The 22,312-nt window shown below is 37.6% G+C and overlaps 1 protein-coding gene across 3 annotated transcripts in view; it reads left to right on the forward strand.

The window, feature by feature from the left end:
* Positions 1–22,312, forward strand: part of Tusc3 (tumor suppressor candidate 3) — a 159,709-nt gene that overhangs the window by 50,953 nt on the left and 86,444 nt on the right. For all 3 annotated transcript variants that reach the window (XM_052162522.1, XM_052162521.1, XM_052162523.1), the window contains exons 3-4: positions 16,158–16,275; positions 20,207–20,347. In XM_052162522.1, the coding sequence (XP_052018482.1) occupies positions 16,158–16,275; positions 20,207–20,347 (259 nt within the window). The remainder of the gene's footprint in view (positions 1–16,157; positions 16,276–20,206; positions 20,348–22,312) is intronic.

A 22,312-nucleotide genomic window follows, 5' to 3' on the forward strand; every position in this document is an offset into this window, starting at 1 on the left:
TTCTGTGCCTTGAATTTGGCAGCTAGATAATTGATTTCCCATTTGTATAATTTTGTTATTTCAAAATGTTATGTAAATTTAATCATTGTAGAACCTTTTGGAATTGCCCTTCTTTTTGAGTTAGCATAATTCCTTCAAACGTCATCCAAGTTGTTGCATTTATCAACAGCTTGTTCTTTCTATTACTGAGTAATAATTTCATAGTGCAGATGTTCTGCAGTTTATTTATCAGTGTGTCTGTGCTAGGCCACAGGCACACTGCTTTGCATAATTACCTGTAGGCTTCTGTCAGGTGCATGGGAATTACTTTGAAACAAATGAATTTCAAAAGTGATTTGATCACCCTTTCCAAGTATTTATTTTTATATATACATACATACATACATACATTGCATTCGCTATCACAAGCATTGTTGATTTGGCATATTTAGCTTATTCAAATAAAACAACAGAACATTTTCATAATGGCTCCTAATGATTAATACCTTTTTATATGCTTTTTAATCTTGACCATCTTATTTTTTTGTCATCTTGATACCTTCCTGTCCCTGTCTCTTGTCTATAGATAATTGATTGCTCCCTCTGAGTTATATACCATCATTTTTATGTGTGTGTATGTTGTATATGTATGTATTTCACTGTGTATGTATGTAGCGAAGGCTAACCTGGGCTTAGGTGTGTGGCCCTGGCTGGTCTTATATTTACAGTCTGCAGTGTCAGGATTGCAGGCGTCTGTCTCTGTGCCTTATCGTATCTCCGTGCATTAGGAACTGAGCCTCACAGGGTGATGGAGATACTTTGCGATGTCACCCTTTCATCAGTGCTTTCCCTTTTCCCTGCTTGAGTTTTTCTGGTTCTTACTCTTTGCAGTGTAATGCTGGATGATTTCTGCACTGCTGTTTTAATAGTTTACAATTCTGTATAGTCTTTCAAAAGATCCTAGTACTTTTTCAAAAATCTGTGTTCTCCATTTTGAGACATTGCTGCCTTTCCTTACGATTAAGGAAGATGAAGTTTCTGGTGGCACCGATTCCTGGTTACACTTATGGTTGCCTGCAGAGAGGCTGGGCCCTAAGCTTCAGGCTTCCTTTGAGTCCTCCACAAGTCATCCTGCTCTTCCTCGACAGTCAGTTTTCTCCCAATGTTCAGAATTCAATTCTCACCTTCCTCCTGGTTACCATCAAAGACCTTGGCCAAGTAAAATTGATAATTATGACTATTCAGTGCAATTCTCAGCTACTTTATGTGTTAGCTCCCATCATCCTTTGCTAAGTCATAGTGCAGAGAATCTTCTCAGAAGTGCTCAGATGTGTTCCTGCACACATTCGTTATCTCCAGGATCAGCTCTTCTAGGAACAAAGCAGCTCCTTTTAAAGTGTATTCGTGATCAGTAGATTTTTAAAAAATCAAATTGAAGGGAAGTAAAATCTTTCATTTTTGAATCAAGCAAAGTTTATATAGAAATACAATCATGACATGTTAAGAGATTAATGTAGTATTATTTTACTTCAGCTGAAACATAGTAAGTTACAAATATATTTTGACAAGTTATTAACTGACTATATGTATATGTGTATATACACATAAGTGTTTACAAACATTTATCTGTTTATATATGTATGTGCATATATGTATACACTTGTGATTCTTTTTTTTCTTTTTTCTTTTTTTATTCGATATATTTTTTATTTACATTTCAAATGATTTCCCCTTTTCTAGCCCCCCCACTCCCCGAAAGTCCCATAAGCCCCCTTCTCTCCCCCTGTCCTCCCACCCACCCCTTCCCACTTCCCCGTTCTGGTTTTGCCCTATACTGCTTCACTGAGTCTTTCCAGAACAAGGGGCCACTCCTCCTTTCTTCTTGTACCTCATTTGATGTATGGATTATGTTTGGTGTATTCCAGTTTTCTAGGTTAATATCCACTTATTAGTGAGTGCATACCATGAGTCACCTTTTGAGTCTGGGTTACCTCACTTAGTATGATGTTTTCTAGCTCCATCCATTTGCCTAAGAATTTCATGAATTCATTGTTTCTAATAGCTGAATAGTACTCCATTGTGTAGATATACCACACTTTTTGCATCCACTCTTCTGTTGAGGGATACCTGGGTTCTTTCCAGCATCTGGCAATTATAAATAGGGCTGCTATGAACATAGTAGAGCATGTATCCTTATTATATGGTGGGGAATCCTCTGGGTATATGCCCAGGAGTGGTATAGCAGGATCTTCTGGAAGTGAGGTGCCCAGTTTTCGGAGGAACCGCCAGACTGATTTCCAGAGTGGTTGTACCAATTTGCAACCCCACCAGCAGTGGAGGAGTGTTTCTTTTTCTCCACACCCTCTCCAACACCTGCTGTCTCCTGAATTTTTAATCTTAGCCATTCTGACTGGTGTAAGATGAAATCTCAGGGTTGTTTTGATTTGCATTTCCCTAATGACTAATGAAGTTGAGCATTTTTTCAGATGCTTCTCTGCCATTTGAAGTTCTTCAGGTGAGAATTCTTTGTTTAACTCTGTACCCCATTTTTTAATAGGGTTATTTGGTTTTCTGGAGTCTAACTTCTTGAGTTCTTTATATATATTGGATATTAGCCCTCTATCTGATGTAGGATTGGTGAAGATCTTTTCCCAATTTGTTGGTTGCCGATTTGTCCTTTTGATGGTGTCCTTTGCCGCACAGAAACTTTGTAATTTTATGAGGTCCCATTTGTCAATTCTTGCTCTTAGAGCATACGCTATTGGTGTTCAGTTCAGAAACTTTCTCCCTGTACCGATGTCCTCAAGGGGTTCCCCAGTTTCTTTTCTATTAGCTTCAGAGTGTCTGGCTTTATGTGGAGGTCCTTGATCCATTTGGATTTGAGCTTAGTACAAGGAGACAAGGATGGATCAATTCGCATTCTTCTGCATGCTGACCTCCAGTTGAACCAGCACCATTTGTTGAAAAGGCTATCTTTTTTCCATTGGATGTTTTCAGCCCCTTTGTCGAGGATCAAGTGGCCATAGGTGTGTGGGTTCATTTCTGGATCTTCAGTCCTGTTCCATTGATCCTCCTGCCTGTCAGTGTACCACTACCATGCAGTTTTTAACACTATTGCTCTGTAGTATTGCTTGAGGTCAGGGATACTGATTCCCCCAGAATTTCTTTTGTTGCTGAGAATAGTTTTAGCTATCCTGGGTTTTTTGTTATTCCAGATGAATTTGATAATTGCTCTTTCTAACTCTGTGAAGAATTGAGTTGGGATTTTGATGGGTATTGCATTGAATCTGTATATTGCTTTTGGCAAAATGGCCATTTTAACTATATTGATCCTGCCGAACCATGAGCATGGGAGGTTTTCCCATTTTTTGAGGTCTTCTTCCATTTCCTTCTTCAGAGTCTTGAAGTTCTTGTCATAAAGATCTTTCACATGTTTGGTAAGAGTCACCCCAAGATGCTTTATACTGTTTGTGGCTATTGTGAAGGGGGTCATTTCCCTAATTTCTTTCTCAGCCTGCTTATCCTTTGAGTATCTTCTGAAATTTATGTCTGATAAAATCCATTTCATGGATGACATTAAAGCTGAGAGATTAATTAATCTGACATCATGTGGCCAGGGTGAGGATTTGTGACTTGAGAACTCTTAGAGTATAATGCTCTCCTTAAGTGGATTGCCCTTGTCCTGTGGATTGTAACTCGTCTTGCCTTTGCTTATCTAACACATGTGTATCAGCCAGCACTTCCTAAGCTGATGGTCATGGAAGCTTTGCCTTAAGGCAGCAGCTCTGAACGTCAGTGTTTAGTGTTCTGAGCCAAAGGCACATGGGGCAGAAGTCACTGGACTTCTTTTACTCTAGTTAAGTCACTTTAGGATTAGGTTCTTACTTAGCAGATAAGATGAAAGCTATGTACGAATTACATTTTGCTGTCATGTTAACTAAACCCATTGTAACTGCTTTGGAGACTTCAGTCCTTGAGAGCTGTAGCTCTTATGTTTCCCTTATTTGCTCGCCTCCATGAACAAGGCATCTCATATCACAGACTGGAAAGTCCCCTGCACTCACCTTTTCTCTGTTCATGGTTTAGTTGATACATGAGAACTATTTTAGACTTTAGGGAAAACATTAACTAATTTCAAAGTGAAAACAGTGCTACCGTTATTACTTCCTTGAGCAATTTAGTTTATGTTGAAGGCATATGATATAAGTTCAGTCTGCTGGTGGGCTCTGAGTTTCTTTGTCACATTGTCTGTTCCCAGCTCTTTTTTTGTTTGCTATGCCTATTACTGATAGATCTGATATTGTAGCGTTTTCCTGATCTCTTTTTTGTTTTTTGAATTCTGCATTTAAGGTCTTGCTTTAACCCCTGATCTCTTTGCAGACTGCAATTTCAAACATAAAAGAAATTGGGGCAGTATACTATTTGACACCAGTGTTACTCATTACAAAGGTTTTACAAAATCTTTTCAAAAGGTTTTACAATTTACCACCTTTGATTGTGTTCTCTTTCAAGTACAGGTCGAGGAGCCTCAGTGAGCAGTCAGCAGAGGCGTTTGTACTGGAGTGGTCAGTAGTGCCATGCCTACACTCGGAAAGGCTTGCTTGTTCTTTCCCCACTTGTGTTTGCCAGTTTTTGTTCTTAGAGCAACATATCTTCTACTTAAAAAACAAACTCGGGGAGAAAAATCAACAGTTCTGTGTTCCCACAGTTCCTCATCCCTTTTCTCTTTACCCCCCACCCCCAGCCCATCTTCAAGAAGTTTGTACCCCCACCCCCTGCCAGTTGACTCTGCCAACGTGGTAGGAGGCTTTAAGAGGAATCCATCCATACACAGTCTGAGGCTCTCTTTCTAGTGTCTCTTGACCTTGCCAGTGTTGATCTGTTTATTTGATTGTTATGCCTGTTACTTTCTTTTGCTTTATCATTCTCACATGTTAAATTAAATGACTTTTTGTTTTAATGACATTAACATTTAAACTATAAAACAGAAGGGAATTCAGGATCTTGTTGCATATACTTTCCCATGTGTTATTTCTTGCAATTAGATTTTTTTTTAGTATAGGAGTGACATAAAGGTCATCGATGTATTCTCATGTCATATTAAGAAGCACATAATAATGGTAGGTTGTTGAGGCTCCAGTGTTGCCATTGAATATCGGAGATGCTCTTCCAATCTGTGATTTGTCCAGTAGTTTATCTTTTTCCCATTGCATTCAATATTTGGGAGAGGTGATTGGATTTGGACGGAAGATGCCTAGCTATTGTCTTTTGCTTCTTTTGTAAACTTTCACCTATCATATTCTTTCGAGTCTTATTTCATTAATTTCAACCCTGATCTTTAATTATTTTTTTCTATTGCTTTTAGGTTTGACTGGTTCTTTTGACTAATATTGTATAAGGGCTTTTGCTGTATCCTAACATTATAATAGCCTGGGTTTCCATTTCCATTGCTTCTATAAAATTTTTCTTCTCATCTGACTTATAAACTAATCCACTTAGTAATCAAACATGTATGGTTCAATTTCCACATGTTTGTATTGTTTCTGTAGTTTCTCTGACTATGGATTTCTTTTATATTTTGTTACAACCTGATAAAATATAGGACATTAGTTCTTCATCTTTTTTATGTATATATTAAGACTTCCTTTGTGATCATAAGTATGATTTATTTTAGAGATAGTTCCAGTTCTATGAACTTAAGAAAGCAATGTATTCTGTAGTGGATGGGTGGACTAGTCTGTGTATGTCTAGTAATACCACGTTATATAGTGTAAGATTATAGTTTGGTGACTTTTTTTCAGTGTGATGTGCTACATTTTGATGACCATGAGGTATCAAGAGCACCTATTACTGTATTAGGGCCTTCATGCCCAGTTATGTCCAGTAGTGTTTGTTTTATGCAGTTGGATATAGCATATGCATTTCAGTTACCAGTATGCAGTTACTTGTTTGTTTGTTTTCTTTGCTGATTTTGCCTCTAAACCTGCTCTCACATATCATAGAGCTCTTGGTTCTATTTGCTTAGAATATTATTTCCTGTTTTATTTTTATTCTTTATATGTGTTTGCTAGTGAGAGATATTCCAGATGGGGGAAAAAAGAAAACATTGCATCTTGGTTTTGAAAACCTTATGTCAATCTATGTCCTTGAATTGGTCAGTTGCTATCTTTTTAGTTCAAGGTTACAATAAAAGCTTTGAATTTATTCCTGTCATTTTCTTGATTTGTGATGTTTCATTTTTCTCACTTGAATATCTGTTGATACAGTGGGGTTTATTATTTCTTTCTGTGTTCTTTATAATATATGCCTTTTAATTTTGAAAGCACTTTTAATGGAGTGGCCATGAATTCCTTATGCATACTTTATAAGGCCTTTGTTCCTGCCTTAATTTTCATTGATGATTTTAATGGATCTGGTAAGTAATATTGTTGCCCCCCCCCCCAAGTCTTGTAGTACATCCATACATACTCTATTGGCCATTAAAGGTTTTCCTGAGAAATTTCCTGTTATTCAATGTGTTTGCTTTTATAAGAGAGTGCTTCCTCATTTCTCTGCATATTGCACAAAAGTAGGATACCTCTAGTGGTTCAGGCCTTTGTAGACCATAGCCTACACCATCCATGATTATTCCTTGTATCTAGAAAGTATATAGGAGTAACTATGCTGAAGCCCCTCATAGCTGCACTGTCCTCACACTCTTGGCTTTCTCTCTGTTTTTGCTGTGTTCAAGAACCCAGAATGGGTTTACAAAAGTATCTGGCCATGCTACCTTGGATCGTAACCGGGATGATTATTTTTATTTTTACTTTTACCAGGATCAAAATGTTATTTACTGTTTCAATTAAACTTCTTGCTGATAAGATGAGCTCCATGCAGAGCAAAATGGTGGCATTTAGGGGGTTAGGAGTGTAACTCATCAGTAGAGCATCTGCACAATGCACAGTGTATTCTCAGAGTGGGAGTCTGTCCTTGGGGGTTGGGAGAAATGGGGGGCAGTATAGTAACAGTGGTGGCAGTGAGCATGGGGATGGGGGGCTGGAACTCAAGGCTTTTTGTACTTTTGTGCCTAGAAGAATTTTATTAAGTGAAATGAATGAGAGAGACTATTGGTGACAAATAAAATTCAATGTTGAAAATTGTCTGTAACCATTATAGAAATAAATAGACTAGAAGAGTGATTTATTGCTTCTTTTTGCTGCTTGTGAGGTTATATCTGAAGTGATGTGATTTCTGTTAAAAGTAAAGTCCTCCTGTCGAGCATTCAAAATAAAGATGGAAGGGTCTGCATTTTTATCTCTAAAGCTATAGATACTGTTGGTAATATATCATATTTGAGCATCTGTCTTTGATTTCTATAAGTTTAAGTTTTAATAATTAACACTTAGTAATATTCTATCTTCTTGGCCTTACTATGTAAGTAATTTAATTTAAATTTATGAGAATCTTGATTCCCAAGTGATTATTTACAGTGTCCAGTACATTTTTGGTAGATTGTTGTCTCTATTCGTAACATATGGTGAAAATGTTGAGTTACTCCTTTTATCTATTAGAATCATAACAAAGGTAGACAGAAAAGAAATTGCTTTCTCTAGATGAGACCAGCTCTCAAAGTTTGCAGTTTGGTTATGTTATAATCTATTCCCTAAGTGCTGAGGAGGACTCAATGTTCTAGTTTGTGAAAACAAGGTGGCTAATGGTGACTACTTGAAGTCCTTCTGGCATTTGGGATTTTTCTTTTTCTTTTTCTTCTTCTTTTTTTTTTTAAATAGTGGACTGTGTCTCCCTGACCATCTATCTCTCAGCTTTGAATCTGTAATGCTCTAACTTGGTAGCACTCACCTGGTGCTCCGTGGTAAAGGAAGTCCTTGCACATTACAAGGGGGCATTCTAGAAAGCCAGCATTTTGTTCATTTCAAACTTTGCTTCAGGCTCCCTTTTCTTCTTTGCCAGTTGTTTTCTGTATCACAGTTGTTGAAGTGAATAAACAAATAAATACATTTTTTCCCGTCGCTATGCCTGTGTTCTGGATTTGTGAAACCATTTAGCACATTTTGTGTAGCTGTTTTGGTGATTCCCAGTGCAGAAACCTTGAGTAACTATAAACTGTTTGTGTTTTTGACAATAAGTTACATTTTGGATTCTTTTGGTTTTTGCCTTTGTTGTTCAGTTTTTTGTTTGTTTTGTTTTGTTTTGTTTTGCTTTGTTTTGAAACAGGGCATCACTGTATACTCCAGGAACTCTTTACCTGGACCACTGTGACCTTAACTTACTGAAATTCTCCTGCTTCTACCTGTCTTAATGTAGACTACTCTGGCCTCAAACTCACAGACAATCCGCCTCTGCCTCCTTAATTGAGTGTTGGGATTAGCAATGTGCATTGCTATGCTGGTTTATATGTTTTAATTGTCACTGTAATTTTTAAGTTTTTAATATAATAAGTTTTATTTCCCTACCTAAGAATATTGAGTAAAAATGAGAGAATAAAATAGTATTCATAAACTTTACACTGCACTATGGGGTTTGGTATTACTGTGGTAGTTCAAAATTCATTTCCTGAGATGATAATTTGTTTTTTAATCAGTATTTATGGTTGCCGATAGTTGGGATGTCAAATATTTAGCTGGATATTGGAAGGAACCATGATCAGACGCATCTGACTATAGTTTTTCACTTTAGAACAGACTTGAAATTCTGGACACTTCACAGGTACACGTTTTAAACTGATATTTACCTAAACTCTAATGTATCATGAAGGAAAGCAGATAGGTTGATGAGAAGACCTTTCTCACTATTATTTATTATTATTTTATTCTAATTATTGATTTGAATAACTAGAAACCATATATTGGAAAGGGATCGAGGAGTTGCTATGGTTTACAGAATGTCTGGAGGTTGATAGTCTATGCTTCTATGCTTTGTATATTGGATTGGTTATTTGGTATGTTCCTAGTGTGTGTTGTGTTATGTATACTCTCTAGGTACAGGAAGTTTAGGGGATGGACAAAAGAGCTCATTGAAACATGCCTGCCACCAGTAACATCAGCTCAGGAAGGGGAACTGGAGACTCTGGGGTTCCATGCACAGAGAGAGGAAGAGGAATTGCCGAAGAAACGTGAAACATGGCAGACCGGGCTTTATATAGTCCTTTGTCACTTACCAAGTCATGTCACATGCCTCGTCACACTTTTACCTCTTTGCAACCCTGTCATGCAGGGGCAGGGTGGGGTGTGGCATTTTCCCTGGTCTGTGCATCCTGAACTCCAGAGCTTATACTCAAGGCCAGGCCGTGAGACCCAGGTGCTGCCCTCAGACCCAGGTGCTGCCCTCAGAGTGCATGCGGCAGCTCTCCAGCGCATGGTAGGTGTTAGTGTTACAGGTTACTGTTTGTTTTGGGAAGTTACACTTCTGTACACTTGCTTTGTTTTGAACATAGTATAAACTATTTGACCTCTGAGGCTACAACCCACACTGGCTCATGTAAAAATCCTCTCTTTCCCTAAGCACTCCTTTATGCCACTTTCCCAATCTTCTCTGTGTATAGATAATTGGAAAATTGAAACAAAAATACATATTACACACACACACACACACACACACACAAACACACACACACACACACACACACACATTGCAAAACTGATTATCCAGTATTCTTGGCTAACATGACACAGGCTTAATGTAATTGTATTAAACATGCTGATTTCATACATGTGCTGAGGGTAGCTCTGAGAATTGAAAACATATTTTTAAACTTATAACCAAAGATATAGTTACAACCTCTCTCCAATTGAGTTCTTTTTGTTACAGCTATTTCTTATTGTGAGACAGAGGTACGTTGTTGAATTTCTGTTATTCACATTTCTTCTATGAGCAAGGATACAATCAGTATGGCATCAAAGCCCTACCCCAGAGCCAAACCAGAGATACTTATCTATCAGATACAAGAAGTCTTTGGTAGATGTTTTTGCAAATTTTCACTTGTAAACTTGGCTTTAAGTACTGAGCAGTAACCATGCACAGTTGGATGAACTCCTCAAGTACTAATTCTGTGTCAGCTAGCCTGTTTGTTTATGGGACAGATATTGAGAGAAGCAACTGAAGGGAGGAAAACTATGGTTTGGCTGATGGCAGAAAGAGCGTGGCAGAGCACACAGGGCTCGCCGTGCTCCAGGGGATCCGGAGGGCTGGGAGGGCTGAGCCCGGCTGCCTGCTTCTTCCCTTTGATTCTGCTCTCGTCCCGGTCTGTGGTCTGTGGTCCCTGTGAAGTACAGCTCATACTCATGGTGCGGCTTCCTCTTGTAGTTTGTTAAGTGTCTTGACGCGGGAACTCACTATGTAGACTTAGCTTTCCTAGAACTCCTTATATAGGCCAGGCTGCCCTGAAATTCCTGTGACCCACCTAGCTCCGCTTCCAGTGCCCGAATTAAAACTGTGTGCCATTATGCCTGCCTGGATCATTTCTCTAAGCACTTTTTTTTTCATATTTATTTTTTTAATTCGATATATTTTTTATTTACATTTCAAATGATTTCCCCTTTCCTGGCTCCCCACTCCCTGAAAGTCCCATAAGCCCTCTTCCCTCCCCCTGTTCCCCCATCCACCCCTTCCCACTTCCTTGTTCTGGTATTGCCCTATATTGCTGCACTGAGCCTTTCCAGAACCAGGGGCCACTCTTCCATTCTTCTTGGACATCATTTGATATATGGATTATGACTTGGGTATTCCAAGTTTCTAGGCTAATATCCGCTTATCAGTGAGTGCATACCATGCTTGATCTTTTGAGACTGGGTTACCTCACTTAGGATGATCTCCACCTCCATCCATTTGTCTAGGAATTTCATGAATTCATCATTTCTAATGGCTGAATAGTACTCCATTGTGTATGTATGTATATATATATATGCCACATGTTTTGTATCCATTCCTCCATTGAGGGACACCCGGGTTCTTTCCAGCTTCTAGCTATTATAAATAGGGCTGCTATAAACATAGTGGAGCATATATCCTTATTACCTGCTGCAGAATCCTCTGGGTATATGCCCAGGAGTGGTATAGCAAGATCCTCTGGAAGTGATGAGCCCAGTTTTCTGAGGAACTGCCAGACTGATTTCCAGAGTGCTTGTACTGATTTGCAACCCCACCAGCAGTGGAGGAGTGTTCCTCTTTCTCCACATCCTCACCAGCACCTGTTTTCTCCTGAGTTTTTGATCTTGGCCATTCTGACTGGTGTGCGAGGTGAAATCTCAGGGTTGTTTTGATTTGCATTTCCCTAATGACTAATGATGTTGAACATTTTTTAAGATGCTTCTCAGCCATCTGAAGTTCTTCAGGTGAAAATTCTTTCTTTAGCTCTGTAACCCATTTTTAATAGGGTTATTTGGTTTTCTGGGGTCTAACTTCTTGAGTTCTTTGTATATATTGGATATTAGCCCTCTGTCAGACATAGGGTTGGTGAAGATCTTTTCCCAGTTTGTTGGTTGCTGATTTGTCCTTTTGATGGTGTCCTTTGCCTTACAGAAACTTTGTAATTTTATGAGGTCCCATTTGTCAATAATGGGAATACCATTATAAATTCATCTTGAAGTATGTTTGCTAGCTATTTAAGCATCATTCAATGCACTGAAGTTAATAAGATTAACAATCACTGTGGGTATGTTATCATTAAATTTGTATTAGTTTTGACTTGTTTTCTACCCGTAATTTAAATACTGTGTTTCCAGAAGGTATCGAAGTATCTGGAAGCAAGTAACTATTTCTTACTTCTTTGAGACATCAAAATATTTCATCTGTTGCTTTAGTCATTTGGTAATCTTCATTACAACTTTAACTTCGTATATGATATAATCTTTCTTTGAATTAAGCATAGGGACTCCAAAAGACTGCTCAGTGAGCAAGTAGTTCGTCAGTTTGTGATTTTGCTACCTATATGTTATTCATCTCAGCATCCACATTTAAACATTTCTATGTTACTCAGCTGTTTGTATATTAATAGTTATGTTTACATTATATACATTTCTGATTTAGGGTATATACATATTTGAATCTAAATTTTTACTGTAATTTTCATTGTTTATTTTGATTTAGGAAGACAACACAGATATACAAGAAATGCAGAGTTGGCATTGACACAGTCGTATGGTTTGACATGCGTGTTATACAAGACCTTGTGCAGTGTCCCATGCCGGCAGGGATTAGAGCCTGGCTCAGGGAAGACATGACTGGATTACATCTGCTGATATTTCATGAATGAATTAATCCATTGCTGGATTCAAAATTTGTAGAGCTAGTTGGTGGGATTGTGGCAGGTGGGCCTAATTGGAGAGTGGTGGGTCATTATGAATTTGGTCTTCAAAGTATGCCTTGACTTATCCCCTCTGCTTTCTGGCCTATGCTTCCGGCCATGTGGAGAAAACCCTCTTCACATGCTCCTTCCATTGTCTTACTTTCCCTGTCCTCAGGCCCAAAGGAATGTACAGCCAGCCTGTGATAGAGTAAGATCTTGGAGCTGGCACCGAGAGTAAATGTGCCCTTCAACTGTATCAGTGAGGCACAGCCAGAAAAGTTAGAAGCTTTAAGAGATGTGGCTCAGTGTTTCTTATTCTCCCAACCAGAATACCAGAGCTTCTTCAATAGGCAAGGTGCCTTCAAATCCGTGCAAATCACTGTCTGTTGAAATGATTTGAGATTCTATGAAGACATACTCTGAAATAACTAGGTAATATATATTTATGTATATGTAATTCATCATAAATGCATAACTATAAAGATATACTTTTAATATGAATCTATATAAAGAGAGACTGCTTTTTAAAACATTCCTTAAATGCGTTAAAGATAAAAATTATATTCATCTTGGGAAATATATTAAATATATAGAATTATAGATGAGTTAATAATCCTTTTTAGTTCTACATAACCTTTAAGAAAGAGTATAATGTAATAGAAATTATAGCATTTAAATTAAGTGATTTTTTTTTCTTGTTCTCTAATAAAAAATGGAGAAAATGTAACACAAGAGATTTAAGAGAACAGCGCCCTGTGGTTGTTTCTCAGGCCACTAGATCCTTCATGCAGCTTGAGCGCCCTCTTCAGGCTGCGCATGGATACAGTCCAACAGTTCCTGCAGTCCTTCCATTCCTGTGCTTGGAACAGTCATTTTTGCTGATCCCCCCCCCACCCCCCCGAAAGAAAATGCACGTAATAAAATAGTTATTTATTTATGTGCTCCTGGTGTTTGTGGCTTTCACTTTGAATTTTGAATGACAGTGAGGCCTCAAGTGTGCTAACAATATTTTGTTTCTAGTACAAGCTGACAAAATATGCTAGGTTCCACTTGATTTCTTTCTTTCTTTTGTTCTTTCTTTTCTTCTTTTCTTTTCACTTTTTTCTTTCCTCTTTTTTTTTCTTTTTGATTTCTTGTCATTATTAGAGTTTTAAATTCCCTGTTTAGAGTATTGGTGGATAAAGGGATGATAATGGGTTTTACGTCATTGGACATATTTATTTCTGATACATTACTTGTATTTTGAATAGATAGCATTAAAATCCATAAAATGTACTTCTTAAAAAAGCCTGAAGCTGGTTGCTGTTTATAGAATGAAGCTGTAGTCTGATTTCTCTCTTAAGTCCTTTTTTCCTTATTGTCTAATATGAAGCCTCGATTCTCTTGAACATGACTTGAGACTAACTTGTCTGTGTTTCTCTTGTCTTCCTGTCTTTCCCTGTTGGATTTGCTCATAAATTGAGTATTTAGACAGGCCTGCTTTGTTCCTGCAGCTTTCTAGCCACCTATGGTTCCAGTCCATTTTCTCCCATTTTATGTGTGCAAGTCTAAGGCACGTCTAAGACTTCAGTTCATATTCATGTGCTGTCATTGCACACATGTCTGTTTCTTTCCATGGCCTCTGTTGGTAGACAGTGTTAGCGTTATTTCTTTGTTACTGAGGCATCTACTTAAGATACTGAGTATAAATATTTTCATGTTCTCAAATCCACATTTGCCTAAAACTGACATTAACATGTATTTCAATGATTTATTTATTATAATGTTTAGAGTCATAAATAGTATTCATTTGCTAAGTAGTAGCACAGATTGCGTTTGCTCTCTTAGTTCCTCTTGTTGATGGTTTGCTCTATTTACGATAGTACAGCTTGGAATAGATCTGTAATAAGACTGGATGGGTCATGGTGTCTCTGCTATATTATCACATTGTCCTTTCCCTGTTGTATGGTGTAGTTATGTTTTATAGAAATAAAGTGAACCAAGTTATTATTTCATTGAAACCAACATAAATGAGAAAAATTATATTATTTTTATAATATAGTAGTTTAGAAGGTCAATGTTGTTCCCCCCAAAGGCCCTAAATCAAGTGAAATAAATCTAAGTTGCTGTTTAATGACATACCAGAATTGAGAGTCTCTAATGTGGAAAAATGCATCTTAAACAGTATTTATGGGGCTGGAGAGATGGCTGAGCAGTTTAGAGCACTGGCTCTTCTTCCAGAGGTCCTGAGTTCAATTCCCAGCAACCACATGGTGGCTCACAACCATCTGTAATAGGATCCAATGCCCTCCTCTAGTATGTCTGAGGAGAACCACAATATACTCACATACATAGAATAAATAAATATTTTTAAAAAAGTGTTTATGATTTACTGATGAGGTAGGAAAGTGTATTACTCATTATTACTAATAGCAAAACTTGGTGAAACTTCCAGTTTCTAGCCAGTGAACAATCAATACTTCCAAATATCACAGCTAGTGTATATCCAGTAAGTCCTTCTGCACTTTAGCCCAGGGTTTCTGTTGCAGTCAGTGGTGCCAGCAAGTATTACAAATGTAGACTTGGGGTGTCATTCAACAGAAGTGGCAGGTTTTGTACTGACTTCTTGAAGAAAGAGAGCATTCTAAACAAAATATTCAGTGTATGTTGTAGGAGTGGCTGGTGTGTTTCCATGAAGTAGACCATCATGGTATGGGCATGGCTCTAGCGTGGAGGATCCTGTGCTTGCATTTAAGATTTTGTAATGGAGTTACAAGTGGTTACCAGGAAGTCAGACAGGTCAACTCTGTGGAGTAACACCGCCAGGACGGAGGGAGCTCACCTTTGATTCTTTGCTTTTTAACAGTCTTTTAAAAAGCTTCAGAGAACGTCAACCTACCTGATAGTTGATGTTTGTGTAAGCTCTCTCTTTAAGGAAAGCTTCGTCAAGTCAGGAATTTTGCATTTGTCATTTGCGCATTGTTTTGTTAGTCATAGATTTGTGGATTGATTTAATTATTACATATATGTACATTTGATAGACCGATATGTCTGGATCAACTTACAATATGAGATAAGGAAATACAACATCTTTGTTGTAGGATATTTAAGCTGTTATTTTCTAACAAATGTTGGAAAATCGAAATCATGATTTTGCTCCTGTTCATCATATTTTATATTGGTGCTTTTCATTTTATAGATGTCATTATCACAATAATGCCAAGTCTTAATGATTGTACATTTTCCTATGTTTGATTTTTTTAAACAAAATAACGTGAATAATACACTTTGTTTCCATCATGGATCCTGTAGTATCCACTATTTATAGACAGGTGGCCAGAGCTTGTTATTTTTATTCTCTCATATTTTTTTTAGGATTTGATGAACCTGTGTGTCTAGCTATTATAGTATCCATATAGTAAATTGATAGTAAGTTTCTTGCTGTGAATGGTAATGAACATGTAACAATACATATAAAATCATTGTGTTTTCTATGCCTTAAATATAGATATTTCTGGATTACCTGATTTATGATACAAAAACTAGTAAGCACACCAATTCTTCTGCTTTGACATAATCAATCCCTCTTTAGTGTTATATTGCTATATTTAGAAACATATATGACCTATGCTGTTAAAACTTAAATCTATATAGATTGATTTTTAAAAAGTAGAAGGAATTCAGTATGTGTATGAGTGTGGCTGTATAGTATTTAAACTGTTTATGACCAGTTCACTTGTAGTTTGATATACTTCTGTTAAAAAGACTCTGTTGATCTCCGTATGTGTACAGTAATGTAGTTTACAGTTCATCCAAGTCCAGTCCTTGCTTGACTACTCCAGAGTCGCCTGTTGTAGCAATGGCTCTGGACTTCGCATACTCAAATGTTTTTGTTCTGCTCCATTATCTGTTCCAGGCAGGCTAACGAAGAATATCAAATCCTGGCTAATTCCTGGCGTTATTCATCTGCTTTTTGCAATAAACTGTTTTTTGGAATGGTGGACTATGATGAAGGGACAGATGTTTTTCAACAGGTAAAAACTCTGTATGTTATTTTGAAATGTACAACTCAATTATTTTTGATAAAATTTTGATTGCATGATAAAATACAACTCACTGAGTGTAATAAGTAGTGTGTTGTGGTTAAAATAGAGTTAAAATGTGGAGAATTTGCTAATCCTATCATTATATATCTTTTGTCCTTTTATTATAGTAAAAAACCACTTTGATTTCTATTTAAAGGAAATGTGCTTTCTAGCACAGAGTGTCCAAAACCAAGTATTAATCTTAATTTGATATTACATAGTAGTTAGGTAGTATTTCACACAGGCTTATGGCATTTCGTAAAGCATTAAGTGCAACATACTTATTTTATATGTAGATGTATGTGATGTGTGTGTATGAATGTGGATATGTATGCATATGTGTGTATTATTATGTGAACATGTGTGCATGGTTTATGTGGTAATGTACATGCCATGACTCCCATGTGGCTGTCAGAGGACTGCATTGTGGAGACAGTTCTCTGTTTTCACCTTTTCATGTCTTTGTTTGAGTGTGACAGTAGACTCAGGTTGCCTGGTTGTATGCAGAGCACTTCTTCCAATGAGACTTCTGATTTATGTTTGTTTTTGAGATAGGGTTTTTCTCTGGCCCTGGATATTAGAAATTTGGTGTTGTTAGCTGGCCAACGGGCTCATGGAATCAACGTGTCTGCACCCCAGACTCAGTGCGGGGCTACAGCTGTGAGGCACAGCGTCTGGGTGCAGGTGGTCTGAGCTCAGGACCTCAGGCTTCGAGAGCATACACTTTCCCCGCTTAGCTGTCCTTGCTTCTTCCGTACATAGAAGGTATCTGTAAAATATTCTGTATTTATCACAAGTATTTTCTCTCTGTTATGGCTTAGATCTCTACCACAAATGCCAATGTTAAAACTATAAATCACCTGTGGCCTATGTGAGCCAGAGCATTAAAGAGGCTCCAAGGGTGAGTCACTAATCACTTTCTTCCTGTTATGAGGAAGCAATAACAGGAAGCCATGTGCTCAGAGACAGGCAGTGGGAAACAGGAATAAGATGGTCTCATGTAAGTGAGGAAGAGGAGCTTCCCAGAAACCCAGCCCTGCCATTCACCTCGATCTTGACTTTCATCTCCAGAAATATCACAAAATAAACTTCTTTTGTTTAAGTCCCTTACTTTGTCCAGCAGCCTTTGTAGATGTGTAATGTACTCTCATGCAGAGTCTTCTCAGTAGACAGAAAGTAGCTTTGGGCCTCAGGCTTTGGGCCCGAGGATGCTAGTCATCTTGGAGAGTACTGTCTTAGTTGTGGCATCATGGCCGCTTGCTTCTGTTACCAGCAGTGCCTGCTGAGTACTTCATACATATTCACTAGGGCTGCATCTCAAGGAACCTCTCAGAAATGGTATTGCCCCCATGACTATCACTCGTTTAGAGCAATAATGTATCAGGATGTGGAATAAGAAAACAGTCCTAGCACACAAACATATTTTGTGTCAGCCTATTGTATGAGCTTTTTGGGGGAATATGAAACAAACATCTACTCCCTAATTCAGATAGGGAGCTGATAAGTGACCAAAATGATCTACAGAACTCCAGCTTGGAAGTCAGTGTGTTTTATTGAGTTACTTATAGGATAAGGATAGAGCTTGCTTACGTGAGCACAGGTGACTTCCTCCAAGCTACGGCATGGGCAAGTGATGATGTGTGACAGGTGCAAACGTCAGGCTCTTTGCATGACTTGCAGGCAGCTCGGCAGGCTGGACAGTTCCTCCAAACAGCTCTACTGCCAGAGCCTTTTCTGCCAGCCGCTGCTCTCTGCTTTTATAACCATCTGGAAGGCCTTTGGGAATCCTTTAAGTTTTAGCTCTCCAGGTTTATAACTTCGTTTACTGCTCAGGTGGTACAAGCCTATCTTTGTTCTCCAGGAGGCATTATTTGAATTGAGAGAATTGTATGGTAACATGCATGCTCTGTGTGTGTGTATACACATATATGAGATATACACAATATACTAAAGATATGGTATATGTTGTATGATATATGTTGTGATACGTTAGAATTTGTCAGGTTTTTACCATAAGAACAGGTTTTATGGTTTAGTTCATAATGGATTTTTCAAAGTTTCTGTTAAGATTACTTAGAAAACAGTTACTCAGGAGTTGTTTTCAAGGGAAAAAAAAAGTTCTGGAACATTGTGCTATAATGGAAGTGGTGGGGTGGAGGTCAGAATGTCTGAGGTCATAGTCTAGCTTTACCTCTTCATAGCTGAGCAACTTGAAGATTTCATGATCATACTGTGCAAACAGGAAAAATAACATTTATGGTTACTAGAATGAGATGTTAATGTGCGAAGATACTTAGTTGTATCCCTGATAAATGTTTATAAAATAATTGCTATTGTATATACAATAATAATATTAGCATACATTTGTCATCCTCAAACTGCATTATTTTTGAAGAATTTGGCTAAATCTAAATTGTATAGAAAGAAGAAAAAGTTAGGCTAAACAAATAAAAAACAAGAAAAGAAACAGCAATCTTTGGTAATCTTCGGTTATATTTTAGAGAAATACAACTACCAGTGTACTAGCACGCAGTTACAGAAGAGCCAGACTCTAATACGTCACTGTGTCACTGTGATACCAGTGCCCTCTTAGAGAGCTGTGGGAGGCAGAGCAGGGAGGGGTGAAGAGGGAAACAGCCTTTTTATAAAGCTGCACATCCTCCCCTTGGGGAGAGAGCTCAAGGAAGAGTTCTTATGGCATAATCACCTCAAGGAGGTCCCACTATAACACTGGCAATTTAAATTTAACATGACGGCTTTTGGGGTAGCAGGGATAAACAGAAAAATTAGGGCAAATTGAGACTTACCATTCCCTCTTTACCAAGGAGTACTTAAGATAATGTGGCGGTAAATAATGAGCATTTGATAGCATTTGCAGTAGTGCACATGAGAAACAGTTGATAGAGATTTCCTCTGTGCTGAGCTGCTTGAAGATCTACAGTTACTTTGGGCTCTTTTCTGAATACAGTGGCCACAGCCAGCATTTGTGTCTGGGCCAGGATCTGCTTTGCCTTGACTGTGAACCAGGTCCTCCTTGGCCTCACCTGTCTGCAGCTACCATCTCACGTGGCACTGTTCGATTCTCATTAAGTGAACCTCTTTGTGTTTTATTTTATGGTCCTTTTAATTATAGCTGCTATTTAATACATTGATACTGTAGTTAGTTTCTATGTCAAGTTATCCTATTAAGTATTTAATAAGCATTAGACTATGGCAGTGATTTTTTTAGTATATTTTCTGAATAGGTATTTCCTATAGAAAAGTTTTCTGTGCTTAGCCATTTTAAACCAATTAAATTAAAAATTTGAACAGAACTTGACTGCATCAAAGATTTAGCTTATTTTTAGTATATTCAAGTTGTTTAGAACAAAAATATTTGTTTCCGTTGCTTATTGACCATCAACTAAAGAGAATAGTCATTAAATTTGAATAGGAAATTGGGTTTGCAGGTAATGTGTTTGAAAGCACTCCTTCAGTGTGCTCCCTCCCACGGGCCCAGCCGCTGCCTGCTGGAGAAGCACAGTGATCCACGAGCTGACAGACTCCATTATTTCTGTTTCCTTCTTGTAGGCACTGTACATCGTCTTAATCATAAACGTCCAAAGAGACAAGGAATGAAAAACTAGTCAAAATACAGAACTGGGATGTGAATAGTGTGTTAAATGTGACAGTTCAGGCAGCTTAAGCAAATTCAGCTGTTCTCTTCGCTTAACAGTGCATAAAAATGAATAAAAATAGAAATTAAGCCCAGAAAGCCGTGCAGATTTTCCTAATAAATTCTTTCTTTTGGAAATTCACACAAAAATGTATAAGATGTTGGACAAATAGTATTGCATGTTGGGGTGCTGTTATAATTCGCATTTTATCACTTGCTTTGCAGCTCAACATGAACTCCGCTCCCACATTCATGCATTTTCCTTCAAAAGGCAGACCCAAGAGAGCTGATACGTTTGACCTTCAGCGAATTGGATTTGCAGCTGAACAGCTAGCAAAATGGATTGCCGACAGGACAGATGTTCATGTATGCTCTTAGTTACTATAGTAAATACTGTGTGTGTGTGTGTGTGTGTGTGATACATTCATTTACATATGTCTAGGTTAATTTAGACATAAGTCTAAATAAGCTTGGTTTGCTTGGCTGCTGTAATGGAAGGGCAGGATTTTTATAGTTTTGTTTTTTATTGTTTATCTATGGACTTTGTTCTTTTTCCTTGCACTGAGAAGGCTTTGTCTTCTGCTGTGCTGAGGATTGACTCTAGAACCTGGTGTAGTCTGAGTATTCTACCAATCAGCTCCATTCCCAGTTCAAGAAAACCAGACTTAGCAACTATAACTGGTACTTGAATTTTAGTCAATTCAGATGCATTGTTGCATGATAATCAATTGATATTCTAAACAAACACTAAAATGTATATTAAATAGAGTATAATCTATGGAATGGAAAATACAATAAAAATAGTTTAATATTATTAATGATGAAGGAAATTCTAACCATGAAGCAATATATATATATATTTTTAAATACCATGTGTCTTATATATATAGGAAAAGAAATTAAGAGCTGTGGAAAGATACCTGCTACTATGCGTCCCTGTTGGGACTGGCACTTGTAAGCATTTATACAGCATGTGTCCTATGTCTGTCTTGCTTAATTTAACTTAACAGTGACTCTTCTAGGAATTGAACTTAAATATGATTCAAATTCAGAGCCCTGAAAAATGTAGCAATACTGATTTTAATGGAAAACGTTGGAAACAAATCAAATGTCTGAAAATAAGACTTTTACATTGAACAAGCTCATAGTTTAGCAAGTACAGTGTTAGAAAAGTAATATTGACACTGTGATCTGGGCTTTTTATTTAAAGCAATATTGTATGTATAGATTGAGACAGATCATTTATTCTGAATTAAATTAACCAAAATTATGGTAAGTACTAATTTGTGGAGGGCCTATGGGTGTTTTTAAAAAATTATTTACATACTTTTATGATAGGCTATAAAAATCAGTTTATAAAATTAGAAGATTGTACGCTTATATAACTACATATAGTTATATAACATAACTATAAACAGTTATTTTAAAAGTTATTCATAAACACTGAATTTTTACTAAAAGATATAAACACATTTTCTGAAACAAGATAGATGCCTCATGGTAATAATACCTGTCACCTATTATCTATATCATTGGTTTTAATGATACTTTCATGAAAATAAATTGTTTCCTAAATTTGTTCATTTAAAAATATTTTACTATATAATGTGCCAATAATGTATGATCTAGTTGGTGGGAGACATCAAGGATTATACTAAAGTATTATCCAACAGAACTCACAGTTCAACAACTACAGTGTCAGTTAATGTTAGTCAACGTAATTAATTTATTACAAAACTACTAAGGTTTGTATCAGAGAGGAGGTTTACAGGATATGAGCTCTTGCTGTTCTTACAGAGGACTATAGTTCACTTCTTCTTATTTTAAATTGTTCTCTCATAATATTACTTTCTGACCACAGTTTCTTCTCCCTCCCATCCTCGCTCCATCCTGTCCTCCTCTGTTTCCCTCTAAAAGTAGACAGGCCTCCCAGGGATATCAACCAAACATGGCCTATCAAGTTACAATAAGACTATGCACCCCCTCCCCATATTAAGGCTGGACAAGGGAACTCAGTGGGAAGACAAGGGTCCCTGAAGCAGACAAAGGCTTCAGAAACAGCTTCTGCTCCGTAGTTCGGAATCCCACCAGAAGACCAAGCTTCACAACCGTAGCATATATACGGAGGGCTGAGGTAAGGTCCATGTAGGCTCCCTGACTGATCAGTCGCAGCCCCTAGGAGTCCAGATTTGTTGATTCTTGGGGTTGCCATGTGCTGTCCCGTATCCCTTCTGGCTCCAACAATCTTTTCTCCCCCCTCTTCCTCAGAGTTCCCCCTAATGTTTGGCTGTGGGTCTCTGCATCTGGTTCTATCAGTTGCTGAATGGAGTC

The sequence above is a fragment of the Apodemus sylvaticus genome, chromosome 18, assembly GCF_947179515.1.
Source record: "Apodemus sylvaticus chromosome 18, mApoSyl1.1, whole genome shotgun sequence".
NCBI classification, from domain to species: Eukaryota; Metazoa; Chordata; class Mammalia; order Rodentia; family Muridae; genus Apodemus; species Apodemus sylvaticus.